The 17,772-nt window shown below is 40.0% G+C and overlaps 1 protein-coding gene across 1 annotated transcript in view; it reads left to right on the top strand.

Annotated features, from left to right (window-relative positions):
- Nucleotides 1–17,772, top strand: part of LOC122804987 (unconventional myosin-X-like) — a 2,302,513-nt gene that overhangs the window by 427,285 nt on the left and 1,857,456 nt on the right. Inside the window, exon 12 of the mRNA XM_044075233.1 lies at nt 4,232–4,300. Coding sequence (XP_043931168.1) covers nt 4,232–4,300 — 69 coding nt within the window. The remainder of the gene's footprint in view (nt 1–4,231; nt 4,301–17,772) is intronic.

Genomic DNA, 17,772 nt, shown 5'->3' with positions numbered 1-17,772 from the left:
ACAACATTTTTATACTTATCTGGGACTCCCCTGAAACAAGTGTAGACCCCCCCTGGAGAGGTGTTAGGCCACTGGTTCTCGAATACAGAGGCTATGCCATAGATGCTCAATCTGTGACAGTGGGCCCCCCTCAAATCACACACAAGGCCTTGAGCCTCCCTTAAATATAGGTTCATAGGTGTGTACTAGGCGAATGAGTACTAGGGCCTTTTTAAGCATAGCCATTTATCCCAAATCTCTGACAAGTTCTGGTACCCTTGATAAGTGTAAGCAGGGGCTTGGGAGATCAAACATTTATAAGCAGGAGCATGGAAGATGAACCATTTACAGGCTGTACTTCTGTATTTCGTGTACCAAAAACATATGCTGCACTATGCAAAAGCAGATCGAATCCCCAAGACAGACACAAAGACACTTAAAGTAACCCAGATTTACTTTAGCATGTTATCATTTTGTAATCTATTTTCAAGTGCGCATTCACTATCTATCATTCTTCTGCATTTAGCGTGGTAAAACAGTGCCAAATAGTTGACACTTCAGTACATGACATCTTGAGACTTAGACTTCTGATAAAAGTCCTGACCTTCCCATGTGATAAACGGATATAGATTGAAAATAGCATCACTGGTACATGAGACAAGAGTTCAGTAAGAGAAAGGCATAGGTCCCATTTTAAGAACTGAATATCAACAGTGAAAGTGTCCAGAAAACACATATACAACTGCACAGTGAGGTGTGCAATTTGATAAAGAATGGAATGTGTTTATAGGCTGGAAGCCACATGAGTAGAAGTACTGAGAAGCAATGTCTTGCTTATGCAGTTTGGCAAGTCGTTAGTGACTTGCTGATTCTGGCCTGAAATAATTTCCATTTGCAACTGAACTCTTCCTTAAGACCACATTCAAGCGCTTGAAGTAGTTAAAATCACTCTGTGATCATGCATTATTGTGTTGTGATGTCACTGTGTTGCAGCCTTATTGTATACCATAGAGCCATAATACAATGTCCACAAATCCAGTCCAACTTTGTGGCTCGAGTCACCTGCTCTTAAAATAAATTTCTTTGCTAGTTTCTGTTCTCATTGTATCTGCTCATACTAGTGAGCACTAGCAGATCAAATTGAGAGGCTCCTCCCCTCTCTCTTTTAAAGCTTTTGTGGTATCTTCTCTTGCATATTGTGACCTGCTTAGTGTTACTTTTTCTAAAGATCTAAGTAATGGACAAAACGGAAGGCCAGCTTTTGATTCATCTTTAATGCTAGCCTTTTAGATTAGTACTCCTAAGAGAGCATACAAATTGCCTTATGCTCAAAGGTTATGAACTTCTAGTCGGAAGTAATAAATCTGTCAGAGTTGTAAATACCTAATTAGTGTAGAGCAGTGGTGCACAGCATCTGGCCCCGGGGCCAAATCTGGCCCATGACTCAACATCATCCGGCCCCCAGAGAGTAACCAAAAATTTAAAAAAAAAGTGAAAAAATGCTGTGCCTTAACTCTAGTCATGCAAACTTTCCAGCATGTGCTTACTTACCTAATTGACTACACTTGCACACACCTCTACTTTTAGCTGCGGAAGTAACTATTCTTTGTTTATAACTTGTAGTCTGTAAACAGTAGTAACTTTCTGCAAGAGTTTGTAATAAGTCATGGCTGCAAGCCAGAATAAAGTTAAATACAACGTTTATGTAGAAAACAGGAAATTTCGTGACTGCTGTCTTAAGTAAAAATGCCAGTCACCTGTACCTATTGTTAACTCATAACGACATAGTGTTTTGAGGTGACCTGCAGATGCATTACAAATCTGTGTAGTGGCACTCCCCACAAAAAGGTTGTGCACCACTGGTGTAGAGGCTTCCCTCTTCCCTGTAAGCTTCATACACCACCACCACAATCCTTCTCTAACCACACCAAAAAGATATTTTCTCTGCAAAAATCAGGCCACCCATCCAACTCGTGCATACTTCCTATAGAGTCATGCAGAGCAAAAATACTCCAAATCCATTACTTAGATCCACAGCAGCAATGCAAATGTTTGTGATAAGTCATTATCGAGCATACTGACTCCTTAGTCACAAGGGTGGACAAGAAGGCTGCATTGAATTGTCTTTCAGGCACCAGGATCTCTGATGTTACAAGAATCCTAAGGGCTCTTAACTTTTTATAATACGACTATGATATGGCAGTGGTGCATGTGAGCGTGAACCACTTAAGATGTAGAATTCTGAGGGATATGCAGAGGGAGATATCGATAGTTTCCATACATGTTACAAATGCAGGTAAGACAATAGTCCCAAGTGAAATCTTTTTCAAATCAAAACTGCCTAGATACAAAGAAAAGATAATTAGTTTTAATAATAAGCAAAAATTAGCTTGTGTCATTACAGGGGAATCGTATACATGTCTGCTTGCACAGCAGTCCAGCTTCCATCACTAAATGGTCTGCACCTCTTATTTCGAGGTCTTCACGTACTAGTTAAGGACTTTGCAGGGGCCTAGTGCCGTTATTGGGCAGAGTTCAGTTGATGGACATTTCAAAGTAACATATCGGTCCGGAAATTGTATCCCATTAAGGGGGCTCCCCAGAATTCCAGAAATCTAAACAGTAAATTGTCTGATCTTGAGGCACTCCCCATTTGGGAAAACACCCATGTCTGCATAGTTACTGAAACTTTGTTTAAATGTAGAGTGAACATTCCCTCTGTGCCAGGGTATTGTACTTTACATGCCTTTAGGCCCAATGACAACTGTGGTAGTCTTCATATTTCTTAAGGAACATCTCTAGATACTCTCAAACTGAGCTATAGATCAATCTAGATAGGATTAATTATCTAGTAATAGATTGTCCCATGGTCTGATATTTCCCAGTGTTGTAAATGATCTCTGTATTAGCAAATTATTCCTTAGCTTGTGTGAATTTATCTACCCTTCAGTAAACTGGGACCTCGTTATCTGCAATGTAGGATATGTTGAAAAATTCCTAGACTTGATGACTGTTCCTTAAACAGCTGGTAAATTTACTAGAGATCACAGTATTTTGGACCAAAATCTTACAAATATGGCCACCTCTTAGACTATGTTTGATATGTCCTTTCCTATTGAGGTCTGACCAGAATGTTCTGACCACCTCCTTTAATTCCCAAAAGCTCATACAGCAAACCCCCCTGAATTTATGAACTTCAAACATAGCAACCTCAACCTTCAGAGTAACAAAATATCAAAATTCACTAATGACTGCACTGGCCCTGATCTTAATACATCAACAAGCTTCACTAAGGAATTCTACACCCATATAGAAAAAATGCATAGAGCTAGCAGTCCCTACCAGAGCCAAGAATCATGGGACACCAAAATCCTCCAGAATTAACTTTCACTAGTAAAGTCTTCGTGTACTAAAAATGGGCTCAAAATAAATGCTCAGTATCATCAGTTTTGGTAGGCTACCCCTCATGACATCATACTGTCTAGAAAAATACCTGTAGAAACAAAAATATAGCTATGAACCTACATACTCATTTGATAGCTGCTAGTCTTTTGGCCTTCATATGAGAATGGTTGTGAGAAAATCCTTTTGTTTACCCCAGTTAATTGCCAAAGAAAGTATCGTCATGATCTAAAAAGGTAGTCTACTCCCTTTTACTCAGCATAGATCAGGCCAGTCATCAAGTACAGTGCCCAGTTTAGGATGTATCTTGTTAAACATTTCAAAGATTTAGAAAGACCCAAATGTGCTTAACCAAAATAATGACAGGCCTAAATTCCCCTAAGTTACCATGAATAGCTGGATGCTGTCTGTATCTCTTAATGCTCTATTTGAGACTTGATTGCCGTGGAACTCCTGTTTCTTTGCAAGTCCAGTATCTCCACCAGTACTAGAATTGGGAACCATATTCTTCACCAGAAAATAAAATGCAGAGAGAGAGGTTTATAACCCAGTGCTTCCCAAACTTCTGCAATAAACTTCCTCTAAATGATAAGCAGTGTGACTCACTATCTTCTTTTAAACTTAAACTAGTTGACTAGATGGGTATCCACTAATTTACTCCAGGATTAACCAGTATGACTGTCCTGGAGAAAGGAGATGCAGCCTAAGGGAGGATGCTGCTAATGTGAGAATGGTTGAGACTTTGTGGCTTTGGAATGTCTATGATTTGGAATGCCTGAGAGTGAAAATAAGATAGAAAGCAAATACAATGAATATGATGTGGAGTGGTTATATATTTTCTCTCTTTCAGAGCAACCATTTTTATATGAAGCCAAGAGTTACAGACCACCAGTTTGGAATCAAGCATTATGCTGGAGAAGTAAGTTTATGTACAAATCATATGTCTTTGGAATTGAATGATAAAATTAAATCCATGACAAGTCGAGTAAAGTGCCTTGAGAATCTGAAAAGATAAATGGGGTTAATGCAGAGATTTTGTTTGTATGAAATATTTCTAATGAACATTCTAAGAATGATGTCCACCACTCACTTGGAGACGAGACATGTATGGTGGCTAGTTAATGTAGAATAAGAAAGTAATTTAAACAAGAACTCTGTAGCAGTCAGTACCATTTGTAGTTAAATCAGATTGTTGTATATAAGTCTGCATAAAAATGGATCATTAAGGTACTCGTGTGTGAGTGGTGCCTGTTGAAGTAATATGGTGAGGGGTAGCATTACTCATTTTTGTCCCAGCTTGGTTGGATAGTTGAGTGATTTCCACCCAGCCTCACGTCTTGGAGGAGTAAAACATCATTGCCATTGAACCCAGAGCTCCATTCCTATTATGTTGTACATTTTTGGCTATAGAGGGTAAGGTTCAAGGTGCATAAATAAATTTAACAAAGGGTGGTGATTTGCTGAATGTAAAAATATAAGGAGCAGTAGAAGTGGCCAGGTAATTCAGAAGACAGATGAGCAATGCATTTGACAGTGTTTCTCATGCTAAAAAGAGGGAATAAGAAGCGGGTTTTATTCAACATTACGTAACAGATTTGTTTAAATGTTATTTCGTTATTTTAAAATGAACAAGATTAGTCATGTTTGCCAGACAAAATTATCTGCAAGTCATCCAACTGGAAACTAGTTTGTGTAGCTGGGCTTCAGAAGTTTTGGGTAGGTCTGGTTTTTAATTCCAGAATCAAAGTGAGTGGGTCTATAAAAAAAAAATAAATAAATTCGATTGTGTTACGGATCCTTCAGATTTCAAATTCAGCACATTTAGTTGAAATGCTGCCAGGTTAGTCTTTGTTAAACTACACCAAACCTTTCACTTAGAGGAAATATTTGCCATAGTAGAAGTCTGTTAATGAAATAGGCATCTTTTAATACGATAAGGCTATCCCCTGTGTTAGTCTTTCATACATAAAAGCATGGAAAGTGCTATTAAAAGATGATTTGTGTTTCAGAGCTATAGTATGTTTGTATCTACACACCCTTCTCCTTGTTTTTCATTATCTGCCTCCATGTATTACAATTTCTATTTAACATTGTCATGATTTTGTAATGTACTGCCACCTTTGATAGAATATTTCATGATGCAGTCACGTTCCCCCGGAAGGTACTTTTTTATTGAACTGGCTGATAGAATATTTCATGATGCAGTCACTTTCTCTAGGAATTCACTTCATGATGCAGTCACTTTCTCCAGGAAGGCATTTTTTTTTAATTGGCTTCCTTCAGCTGTTTGGGTGTTCCCTTTCTTCCATTTTAATCATTTCTCTCCAGTCAGCCTATAATCCTTCCTTATGTCTGTGTCCAGAGTATATTCTCCTTTTCTATTCTGTTCTTTCTCTCCTTTAAGCCACATCTTTCAATGCTCAGTATGCATTTGCCTCAGGTTTCTGTCCTTTGTTGGAGCATGTTGGTGACTGTCGTGTACTTGTCACACCATTTGTAATCTGTCTCTTGTTAAAAGTGCAGCCTGAAAAAACAAATAAAGGACTCCAAATATCAGCCTTAATGAAACATGGTTGAATCTGTTGAATAAATATCTTTTGAACTGTATCCCAGTATCTTAAGTTGTCTTGCAGTACTGGAAAAGTGGTTCATCCTCATAGTAACAGTCACTCAAGTTTAACTTGCATTTTTTTGTTTGTTAATAAGGGTAAATGAGTTGACCTACATGATCATTCTTTCAACTATGACCTACGGCAGTTGCACAGATCACATGCCTTAATCACACTCAAAAAGCTGTACATAAAATGAGAGTCAAACTAGGTCATTTTTTTCTCAGGAGGGTGGCGTATTTTACTGGGTGCTCTGATTTCCACCCTCACTGGTAAACATTCTGTTTGGTGATTTTGATCCTGTAAATTACTGGAAGGGATGTGTCTGTGTGTATCCTACCAGTGAAACAGGATCTTTTTGAAGACTGTCCCACTGCCTTGCTGGGATATGCTTCAGCTCCCCATCAACCCTGAAACAGTGTGTAACAGATGTATGAATTCTACATTTTAGTGGTGTGTAATGAAATAAAAATTGTAGAATTTTAATGAATAGCCACAACTGCATAATATATATATATGGTTGTAGTGCATTTTGTCAAGTAGCTTATTGCATGTGTGTGAAAAAATCCATGGTAGAGGCTGAGGTGATAGCGGACTACAACTGACAATCCCACACAATCTGTTCAGAAATCTAAACTACATTTACAACTAAGTAAGCTAACTGCCATCATTCAAACTTGTGGTGGTGACTACTTAAATCTATCTTTACTGGGCAAGGAAAGAGCCCCTTGTGCAAATAATTTTCAGATTGTTGGTTTCTTCCATGGAATTAAGCTGTTCTGGTGGTCTTAAAATTTACAAAACTTTGGTAGAATAAGCATTTGTAATGGAGCTTCAGAGCTCTTGGGCGATGGTGCCTCTCATACTTCATAGATAGTTTTTTCTCTGTTTATTACAACCTTATGCTTTAATGACAGGTTGTAATTATCAATGCAGGACAGACAAGAGAGGATGAACTCCTCTTCTTTCCCTGCAGCAAAAATTCTTTATTGCTAATAGGAAAGGTAAAAACATTATATTCCTCCCTTTTTATTTTTGGATGGTAACATTATTTTTATGGCTCCTTCTAGTACCACCTGCGTCAAAGGTGGGATATAGAACCACTCTGCTTGCCTACTTAACTCCCATTTCTATCCACCCCCAATTAATCTAGACTGAGTCCTATGTGCCCATCCCGATTTCATATTCAGCCAGTCCATAGCAATAGACATCCTCACTCTTCTAATTCAATTACAACTATAGTCAAAGCAACTGATAATCTCTAAGCTTCTCTCCACTACTTTCTAAGACCCTCTTGCTCAGTAGCTAAAAATTTCTATCCCCCAATACATCTTAATACTTCCCAGTCAAACTCTTAAGTGAAAACAGAATTTTTACATCACCCTCTTACAATCTGCCAACAATCAAATAACCTTTTCAGTTCTTTAAACCACTGTGATGATCTACCAGATGATATACATTTTTCTCCTGTCTCTAATAGCGCAGATTGCTAACTGTCCCCAATAATTGCCTAACTTGCATGTACCTGTATCTGTAACACATTCCATGAGATCCACACTTTGATAAATTAAAAACTCCCATTGCATCCTTGTGATCACCAAAACTTGTTTAAAGAAAGAAATCACCAATAGTGAAATATTACCACCAGGGTATAATATAATTAGATTAGATAGAATTCCTAAAAAGCAGGCATAATAGCAATTATCTATAAAATTCCTCTGACCTCTCAGTTCACCAATATCCTATTCCCCAATGCTGATATTTTAGAAATATCCCTTACGCTATATGTATATAAAATAATTGTCATAAATGGAATGTATATGCCAGCTAACATCATCTCTGTCATAGAGTATACACCATGTTTACAGGAAACCATTTTCCAGGCAAAGTGAACATAGACTGGCTCACCACAAAGTGCAACAACTCAAAGAACACCATACAAATGTATGACTTTTCACAACTCAATACCCCAATAAGATGAAGCAAACTAGAGAATCAGCTGGTTGATTGGTTCCTCATGTCTTTGCCTGATAAATACTATTCTCAGTGATTTGCCAAATGCTGTAAGTGACCACCTAATTAATTAGCCATCAGACATAAATGTTATTAAAACATGAGCGCCAAATTTGTTAGAAAGCAGTCAACTTTTAAATCAGAAGCTTTGATAAGAAACCTAGAAAATTACGATTGGAATATACTTAAAAAAATTCTACTCCTGGATGACATCGTACTTGAGTTGAACTAGCCCTTGTCAGAACAAAGAGAATCCATGCTAAACCATTGGCCATTGCCTCTCTACCAACACCAAACAACTTGTCAGACACGGGGGCAAAATTTGGAAAAGTATGGCAAAAAGAATCTGTCCATTTAACAAAAACATGGGCAACTGAAAGTAAAACAGACTAAATAAAACATGGACTGATGAGACAACCTTCTACAACCAACAAAGTATCAAAACTGTAATCCCTAAACTATTCTGTGCCTAAATAAATAACCTACTAAATCCAAGCAAGTCAATACAGCCCATTCCGTCCATTCCAAATAACATAGCAACGCAGTTTAACTCACACTTTATCCATACTGTTGTATTTCTTCTCAAATATAAAACCCAACCACAACTTTCTGTCCCTTAGCGAAATACCTAAAACAAATCGCACCTTCCCCTTCACATCAGGTCTGCAGTCTTACAAAAATATCTCCAGAAACTAAAACCCACCACATTGGCTCAAAGTAACCTGCTCCCAAAATGTTTTACAATACTGGCGAACAAACTTGCATATCCTGTTTTGGCCCTAATAATTAATTCAACACTGTGCACCAAAACTGTGGAAAAAAAATCCTACGTCATTCCCCTAAATAAGGTTAGCCCACCCTTCCACTGGTCTAAGGGCCAAATAGCAATGTTCATCATACTGACCACAGCTGCAGCAGCCTTGGCTATATGAATTATTTACTGCATGTAGGATAACACAACCAGATAGCTCCCAAAGCTTCAGGGCACCTTCCATGCATCCAAAACATCAGTCAGCTTGAGCTGAGCTGACTAAAAAGACAGGTTTGGGCACCAAGCCCATCAAGAGATATCCTGCTGCTGAAGAGTACTCTCCACTGAGACTTTCAAGGATCAGTGGTCGGCTTGAGCAGTTACTTTGCTGGGCAGATAAATTCCTTTTGGTGGGAACCTTCCATTAAAAAAAAAACACTTTCCTGTGCAGAAAAGTTTTATTTTAAAGCTAGGAATTTGTGTTTTAATGGACTGTCTTGAGACTGTATTGTACTTGTTAATAAGAACACTTTTCCCTGTCAATTTAAAAGTTGTTTAAAGTAAATGACAGCCATTTTTTCTGTGGAGAAATTCAGCTTGTTTACTTTGGGGGGCTGGCAAATTGTTTTAAAGTGGTTTTTACTGTGTTTTATTTGAAAAAAATATTTTTAATGACTTTAGTTTTACCAGCTTTTGCTGCTTGTTTTCCTTGAGAAAGAGGCACCATTTTCAGCTTGACCATGATAGAGCAAGCTGTCGCACTATTAGTCCTTATTCAGTCACAAAAGAAAAAGTTAAGCAGACAGCCTTTGGCCACCACAGCAGGCTAGCAATTTGCTTCATCTACAGATGTTTGACTCTGCTGTAGCCATTTGTTGTACCTCAGGCCACTCGTCTTTTACCCCAGACCCCTGTGGTGTAGCACCTAAAGCCACCATGGACTAGGGGTTAGCCATGTCCTCAGCAACTGTTGGGATTCCCTCAGTAGGCAAAGGGAGAGTCGCTCTTAACCGTTCTGGGAGAAGGAACAGGAAAGGCTCCCTCTTTTGTCAAAATATTGTACCTGTCCTTGAGGAAGCTGCTGCTGACATTAATAAAACTGTTGGCCCTATTTTCCTGTCAAAAAGAAATTGAAAACTAAATGTGTATCTACTTCTCCTCCTCAAATTTCCTTAGACAGGAGTACTTTACTGGGTTTGGCTTAGAGTTTTAATTCAGGCTATTGATCATCCTTATAAAGTAGGTAAAAAGGGGAATACCTCTTTCTGAAGATATTCAAGATTATGAATCTGGCTAGGATGATGAAGGGTGAGATATAAGGTGTTTTCTTATTTTTCTGATTCATACGTGGAGGAAAGATGAATTTCTCTCTCTTGGAGAATATTTACAGAATTTGCCAATGTTTTCAGCGAGTGAACACTGTTTTTTCAGTCCCTCAGAAAATATGAGCTGTTACAGAAGGAATTATCAGAACCTTCATCCATTCCTCCAGTTCTTTCAGCTCTGTAAGATATTTCAGTGCCTGCAATTTTCCTGCTGCCACTAAACAGACAGAAGATACAAAGTTCCTTGAGTTTATGCACTCTTCCTAAACATGATTCAGGAGCTATAGCTTCAATTAATCCCACTGCAGCTTAACATTGGGTTAATTCCAGTGCTACTCTTTCTGACAAGGATGGGAAGATTATTAAGTACGAGGAAAAAGTGTATACTTCTGCAACTTTGATTTTCAGACTTTTGAGTTGTGGGACTTGTATGTTAGTCTGTTCTGATTTGTTTCCCCAAAACAAATATTCGTCATACTTACACAGTCTGCTTTAAATTGGTTTCTTCCCTTGTATAGGTCTCTACTTATTGTTGACAGTGTGTGTATGACTTAGTTGATGCTTCCAAGGTTATGGCCACTACTACCATTTTGAGGTTTGCCTGGCTGCATTCTCAGAATCTTCCAGATGTGAAAAAATTATTTTAAATTCTCTATTGGATAGAGAATGTATGAGAACAGAAAATGGACCCTAACCACTTATTTTCTGCTGTTTGAAGTGATTACATTGCACTAAAGTTACTTGAAATACATGTTCATGTATTTTTGCAGTATTTCTGTTTATTTTTTTCTGTTAATTAGACTTTAGCTTTTTAAAATAATGTCTGCTCCTTTTTTGCTTGTGGGTAATTATGGGTGAAAGATGACAGCATGAGCACATGACCTCCTTATGTTATTGCATTGATAGCCTGGGTTTTCAGGCTAGATCATTCTTGGCTATTGTCCATGCCTTAGTCTAATATGCTTTATCACCAAGCCATAAGTCTTAGTTCTTTTTAAAACTCACAAAGCTGTTTTTTTCTGCATAGGTAGTGAATTTCATTTTCTCCCAGTTCTAACATGAAAAAGGTTTCTGACTAATCTTGTTCACAATTCTTCCAGGTTAACCATAATCCAATTATTCCGGGTCTATATTATAAGAACGAAGTTTCACAACTTCAAGCACCATATGGACAACACTATATGAGAGAAGTTGTGAAACATTGAAATGAAAATAAAAATGTAAAAATTAAAGAATAACCTACCTGATCGCTCTGAGCAGGGGAGCAAGCCCCCCTGCACCCCCCACTTAAATATACCAATTCCGAGATTGCACTACGTTGAGGTAAAGGGAAGAATTCCCTACGGCGATCTCCGTTCATACTTGCAAGGTTTTAAATATTCAACCATTTGGTGTCGCCTGTACGGTGTTCAAATATTTAAATCCTCGCTCTTATAATATAGACCCGATTCCTAATATTTCTCCCATAGTTAGAAATTGTTCCTAAAGTACTTTTTTTCATTGTCCGTGCATTTAAACACCCAAATCAGATCTCCTTTTACTTGCCTGTAGTACATTAAGAACAGATAAAACTGTTTGTTTTAATCTTTCTTGATAACACATTCCCTAAACATTTAATTTTCTTTGTTAAAAAAAAATGAATCTTTTCCAGTTTGCTAATTTCAGGACAAGAGTGTACACACATTCCAGTGCCATAATGTTGCCCTAATGGATTTATAAATTGTAATCATAATTCTCTATTTTCTAGAATACATTATAGTAAGTATGGAAGATTATAATTAGGCCACTGATCATAACCCAATTTATTATGTAAAGAAATTCACCTCTCATTAAGCTCGAGAGGTGGATCTTGAAATCCATATCGTGAAAAAGACTAGAAAAAGTCAAGTGCTACTACTGATGGCTCAAAAAAAAATTTCGTTAGTTACACCACTTTGCTCACACAATATCTGACAGAGCAGTCTGCACAGAGTCTTTAAAGTCTGCCAGCTTGTTACACTCTGAGAAAATATGCTCCCAGTTACCTCTTTCTCCCCAATCACGCTTCCAACATTTGCTGTCTACCTAAGGAAAAATTCTTTGGAGTCTACTTGGGGTATAAACATACCTATGTAAACACTTCCAAGCAAAGATCCTAAATCTTCTAGACTCTGTTGCATATTTGAGGCATACATATATCCCTCCTTGTTTCTTTCTGGATTGCCTATGCACTCTCTCCTCCCAGTCCTTCCTAACCTCCTCTAATTCTTGTAGTTATTGTGCAGTATTTTGTATGCTCTACTAAACATTCCTTTAACAGCAGCTTCTGTTCCAGTGTCTATTAAAAACTCTACTAGTGCTTTTCTTTCACTTGGGATTCCCCTATTTCTTTATCTTTGTCTATACTGTGATATCAGCCTTTGATAGGGAAGGCAATCTTTGTCCTACAGTCCAAATAAATTCCTGGCCTCTTCCCATTCTATTACTTTCCCCTCTCTAATTATTTGCTCATAATACCTTCGTTCTTGTCCCAGTTTTCTCTAATAAATTCCAACCCCCTCTTGTTAGTTGCTTATGCCTAATTGCAGTCATTCCTATCAGCAGAATCTCCTTTCTCAGTCATATGGTGGCTTAGTTCTTAGAATACTTTCTGCTACTTTATGAATATAATATTCTGCAGAATTATGGTTATTCTCCTTGAGGATCTGCATCCAAAATCCCAATCTGTTTCTTGAGCTCCCCTTATGTTTCATCATCATCCTTTTCCACTTTGAATTATAGGATGTTCTTCATCTCACATTGCTGCAGTCCTTACACTTGGGTAGTCCGCTGTCCTCGGTTGGCCCGAATATCAAAGTATTAGGCTGACGTCGGTCAAGGCGCTTAAGACTGACATCAGAACGTCAGTGTACAAATGCGCATGACCGACGTCATATCCTCAGTCTTTTTTGCCGCATGGTCCGATGCAGAAGCAGCGTTGCAAGTGCCGTTCGGCGTTCTGAAATTTTTCGAATTCGGAATTTCAGACCGAGTCAAAGTTGGCTAAGTACCCGCTAGAATATTTTAGTTTTTTCTTGCCTCAGTGGTTTACCGGATGTCAGAAAAAGTGAATAACTGTATTTCTTGTGGGAAGCAGATACCGCATAGAGATTATCATACTTTGTGTATTCCTTGTTTGGGGCCTGAGCACGACGTTGTTGGTGTCGCTTTTGTGCTAAGTTCAATAAGCGCACTATTAAGCGAAGGTTAGATTGTGCCAGGTTGGTCTTCGGGAAGCGGTGCAATTATAATATGCCGTCGGATGCTCCGGCGCCTTCTTCAAGAAGCGCAAAGACAAAGCAGCTAAACCCAGGCAAGAAGAGTCGTCCGCACGGACGCCGGTTCTTTAGAGGCCAGTGGAACCGGTGGTTCCGGAGGCTTCTCTGGAGTCCCAGGGGAGACTTTGATATTGCAGGATGTGGCCTCTCAGGAGGCAGGTCAGGCTGAAGGGGCTTCTCAGGTTACTGTACTCCCCTCCCTTCCTAGGGTGGTTAGGCCCTCTCCTTCTGTTTCCAAGGCTTCTCCCAGAGGCAGGCCAGGTTTAGCTTCTGTTGGTGTCACTCCTAGTTCTACAGGATCTGTGCCCAAGAAGCACATGCTTAAAATGGCAGAAGATTTAATTACTTTGATTAGAGGTTCTTTGCCCCCTCCTGATAAGAGGCCTAGGGTGGAACCAGAGTTGGGGAGTTTTGAGCAGGCTTCGGATGTTTCAGAGTCTTCGGCTGAAGACTTGCAGGAGTACTCTCCTTATTCTGATTCTGATGCAGATGATTCGACTCCTTCTGCTTCTCCTCCAGAGGATTTTTCTTTTCAGAGACTCTTCATTCCATGAGGGAACATTTTAAGTGGGAAGGTCAGGACTTCTCTGATTCCAGGAAAAGGCTTAGGGAATTTTTGCTTTTACCCCAGCATAGGCCTTTGGCTATACCACCTGTTCTGGATGTTGTGGAGGATGTGTTTGCAGAGGCTTCACTTAATCCTGATTCTTTGCCTCCTGCTCCTGTTAAACCGGATAGGTATTACAGGGTGCCTGAGGCTCATAAATATCTTTATAAGAGTCCTAGGGTGGACCCAGAAACTGTTAGTCAGGGACCTAAGGGTGTCAAGGCCTCTGTTGTAAAAATCCGGTTCCTCCAGATAAAGAGGCCAGAGCTTTGGATAGATGGGGAAAGAAAGTCTATACTTCTTCCACCTTAGCTATGAGGGCTTTGAATTGCCAGTTTCACATGTTGAAATATCAAAACTATCTTCTTTCTCAATTGAAGTCTAAGGTAGATGCTCTGGCGGAAGGCATTGAGTGTAAAGAATTACAAGATTTGGTGCATCTCTCGAACAGGTGGGTAAGCATTCTTTACAATGTGGTTTTGATGCTGTACAGGCCTCATCTAGGGTGGCTGCCACTGGTTCAGTTCTTCGCAGGCACGCCTGGCTGAGGGATCAGAATTTATCTGACCATGTTAAGACAAAGATTTTGGATGCTCCTTTACAGTCTGATGTGTTGTTTGGTTCACCTGTGGAGTCAGTCTTGAAGAAAATGGAGGACAAGGCTAAGTCTATGCAGGCTGTTAAAGATTTTTTGCAAGTTCAGCCTCCGAAGTTTAGTAGGAATTGGCCTGCTAAGGGGTGGACGTATCCTTCTTATGATTCTCAGTCTAGGGGTAGATCTAGACGTGGTAGGGGCAGAGCTCAGAGTTCTTTCAGACCTAGAACGGGGAGTTCACCTGCACAGTCTTCGGGTGAGGGCAGGGGCCAGTCCTTTCGTAAACAGGCCCAATGACCTACCTTTTCAGCTGCCAGATCCTTCTCGCCTGGCAGCACCTTTGGGAGGAAGGTTGGCACTCTTCAAGGAAAATTGGAGTTTGATTACTCAAGACAGATGGGTATTGGATATCATACACCAAGGTTACAAGTTTTATTTCCATACCTTGCCTCCTTTCAAAGGCATGCCAGACGTTCCTCCTCAGCAAAGACTAGAGGCTCACAAACAAATTTCTCTGCTACTTCAAATAGGGGCCATACAACCGGTCCCTCTACCAGAAGTGGGCCTAGGATTTTATTCTCGCCTGTTCCTAGTACCAAAGAAGGGGAACACGTGGAGACCAATTTTGGATTTATCTATCCTCAACACATATCTGGACATTCCCAAGTTCAAAATGTTGACGTTACAACAGCTTTTGCCTCTGCTGGGCAAAGATCACTGGATGGTGACTCTGGATCTCAAGGAGGCTTACCTTCATGTTCCTATCAGGCTCAGTTGCAGGAAGTATCTGCGTTTGGCTGGGACTTTTCATTATCAGTTCTCTGCATTGCCCTTTGGCTTATCTACTGCGCCCAGAGCGTTCACGAAAGTTCTGGCTCCAGTGATAGCTTTCTTCAGGCTAAGAGGAATACAGATCTATCCTTATTTGGACGATTGCCTGATTCTGGCCCAAGAAAGGACGAACTTCTTCATCATTTACAGTATGTGATAGCAGTGCTAAGATGCCTGGGGTATTCTGTGAACGAAATAAAGTCCAGTCTAGTACTCTCTCAGGACATGTGCTTTCTGGGTGTGAGACTGAATACAGCGTCCCAGATGGCCTTTTTGACCCCGGACAAACAAAAGAATCTTTCTCTTTACTTCCATCAGTTGTCTCATCAGTCCAGGCTGACTGCAAGGACAGTCCTTCAAGCCTTGGGGTTCATGGCATCTTGTATTCTGGTGCTTCCCAATGCCAAACTGCATATGAGGAAGCTACAATGGTATCTCAAAAATGTATGGACACAGCACTGCCAAGATATGGACACTGTCATTCAAATAATACCTTGCATTCAAAAGGAGTTTTTGTGGTGGGCTCAGGAATGTCACCTAAACAAGGGACTCTCTGTGACCCGACCAGAGGCGAGTCAGATTCTAACGACAGATGCCTCAGACAAAGCTTGGGGAGCTCATCTAAATGGAAAGTGGATACAAGACACGTGGCCTGCCAGACTTCAACATCTACATATCAACTTGAAGGAGATGTTAGCAGTCCAATTTGCATTAATAGCTTTCAAGGATTTACTTCTTCCAGGGCAGGTGTTGGTTCTAACAGACAACACAACTGTCATGTGGTAAATCAACAAGCAAGGGGGAACGCATTCTTATCCTCTATGCAGACAAGCAATGATTTTGTGGGAGACTGCTCTCAGTTTACAGCTGAATCTTCAGGCAAGGTTTCTGCCAGGAGCACAGAACTCCTTAGCAGATGTGTTGAGCAGACAAATTATGGATCCCCACGAGTGGAAATTGGATCCTCATGTATTTCAGAAACTGACAGTGTTATGGGGAACTCCAGACATAGATCTGTTCGCTTCTCCACTAAACTACCAGCTGCCAAAGTTTTGCACAAAAAGGTTTCATCCCACAGCTTGGAAAGTGGATGCTCTTTCATTCAAGTGGAGCAATCTTCATGTGTATGCCTTTCCACCTCTGCCTCTCCTCCCAAAGGTACTCCTGAAGGTCAGACAGGACAAGCCAAAGATGATTTTAATAGCTCCAGATTGGCCTCGACAGCACTGGTACCCATTACTGAGAAGTCTGGTATGGGAGCCTCCATGGCCTTTGCCTTCGATTCCACACCTGCTGTCTCAGGAGAACAGTCATTTACTCAATGTCAAACTTCACTCTCTACATCTAACAGCCTGGCATATTCTGTTTTAAACCCTAGAGGGTCTCAGCTTCCACAGCAAGTTTTGAATGTTATTTTGGAGGCCAGAAGGCCTAGTACAAGGAAAGTGTACGCAGATAAATGGAAGAGATTTTTATTTTGGAGTACAGCAAAGGAATTTGATGTTTCTAAGCCTAATTTAAGTGTGGCTCTTCAATATCTTACTGAGTTACTGGGCAAGGGTTTGTCCTTCTCTTCTATTAAGGTTCATGCTGCAGCAATTTCTGCTCACTATGACTGTGACCCACCATTGTTTTCTCATCCTTTGTTTAAGCAATTCCTTAGAGGGGCAAAGAATATAAGACCCCCAAGAGCTCCTACTCCTACTTGGGATCTCAATTTTGTGTTGGAGAAACTCACTCTACAACCTTTTGAGCCTGCAGCTACTGCCGAGTTGAAATATTTGTCATGGAAGACTGCTTTTTTGTTGGCCATTACCTCTGCGAGAAGGGTTTCTGAATTACAGGCCCTTATGGCGGTTGAGCCTTTCTTGATTTTCCATAAGGACAGAGTATCTTTGCACTAATCCTTCCTTTATGCCTAAAGTGGTTTCTAGTGTGGCTTTAAACCAAACTATTCATTTGCCTACTTTTTATGCAAACCCCCAAAATAAAGGGGAAAAGATTTTGCACACTTTGGATTTACACAGGCAGTTGCGATATTATTTGAGCAGAACTAAAGGGTTCAGGCAGTCTCAGCAGTTATTTGTTTCATTTGCTTTGGGTTCTCAGGGCAAGCCTGTGTCAAAACAAACTATTTCTAAGTGGATTGGGTTTTGTATTGCTTTCTGTTATTCCCATCATGGTAAGGTGATTCCTGCTGGGATTAGGCCTCATTCCACTAGGGCTACTGCCACTTCTACAGCTTTTTAAGGGGTGGCAACTAAAGATATTTTGGAGGCAGCTACTTGGAGTTCAGTGCATACTTTCTCTAAGCATTACCACCTTCCACTTTACTCTAAATCTAGGGCTGGTTTTGCCACTGCA

This window comes from Protopterus annectens, chromosome 6.part0 (assembly GCF_019279795.1).
Source record: "Protopterus annectens isolate FY-2018-M chromosome 6.part0, PAN1.0, whole genome shotgun sequence".
NCBI lineage: Eukaryota > Metazoa > Chordata > Ceratodontiformes > Protopteridae > Protopterus > Protopterus annectens.
Note: the sequence above shows the minus strand (reverse complement) of the source record. Positions and strands in the feature narration are given on the sequence as shown.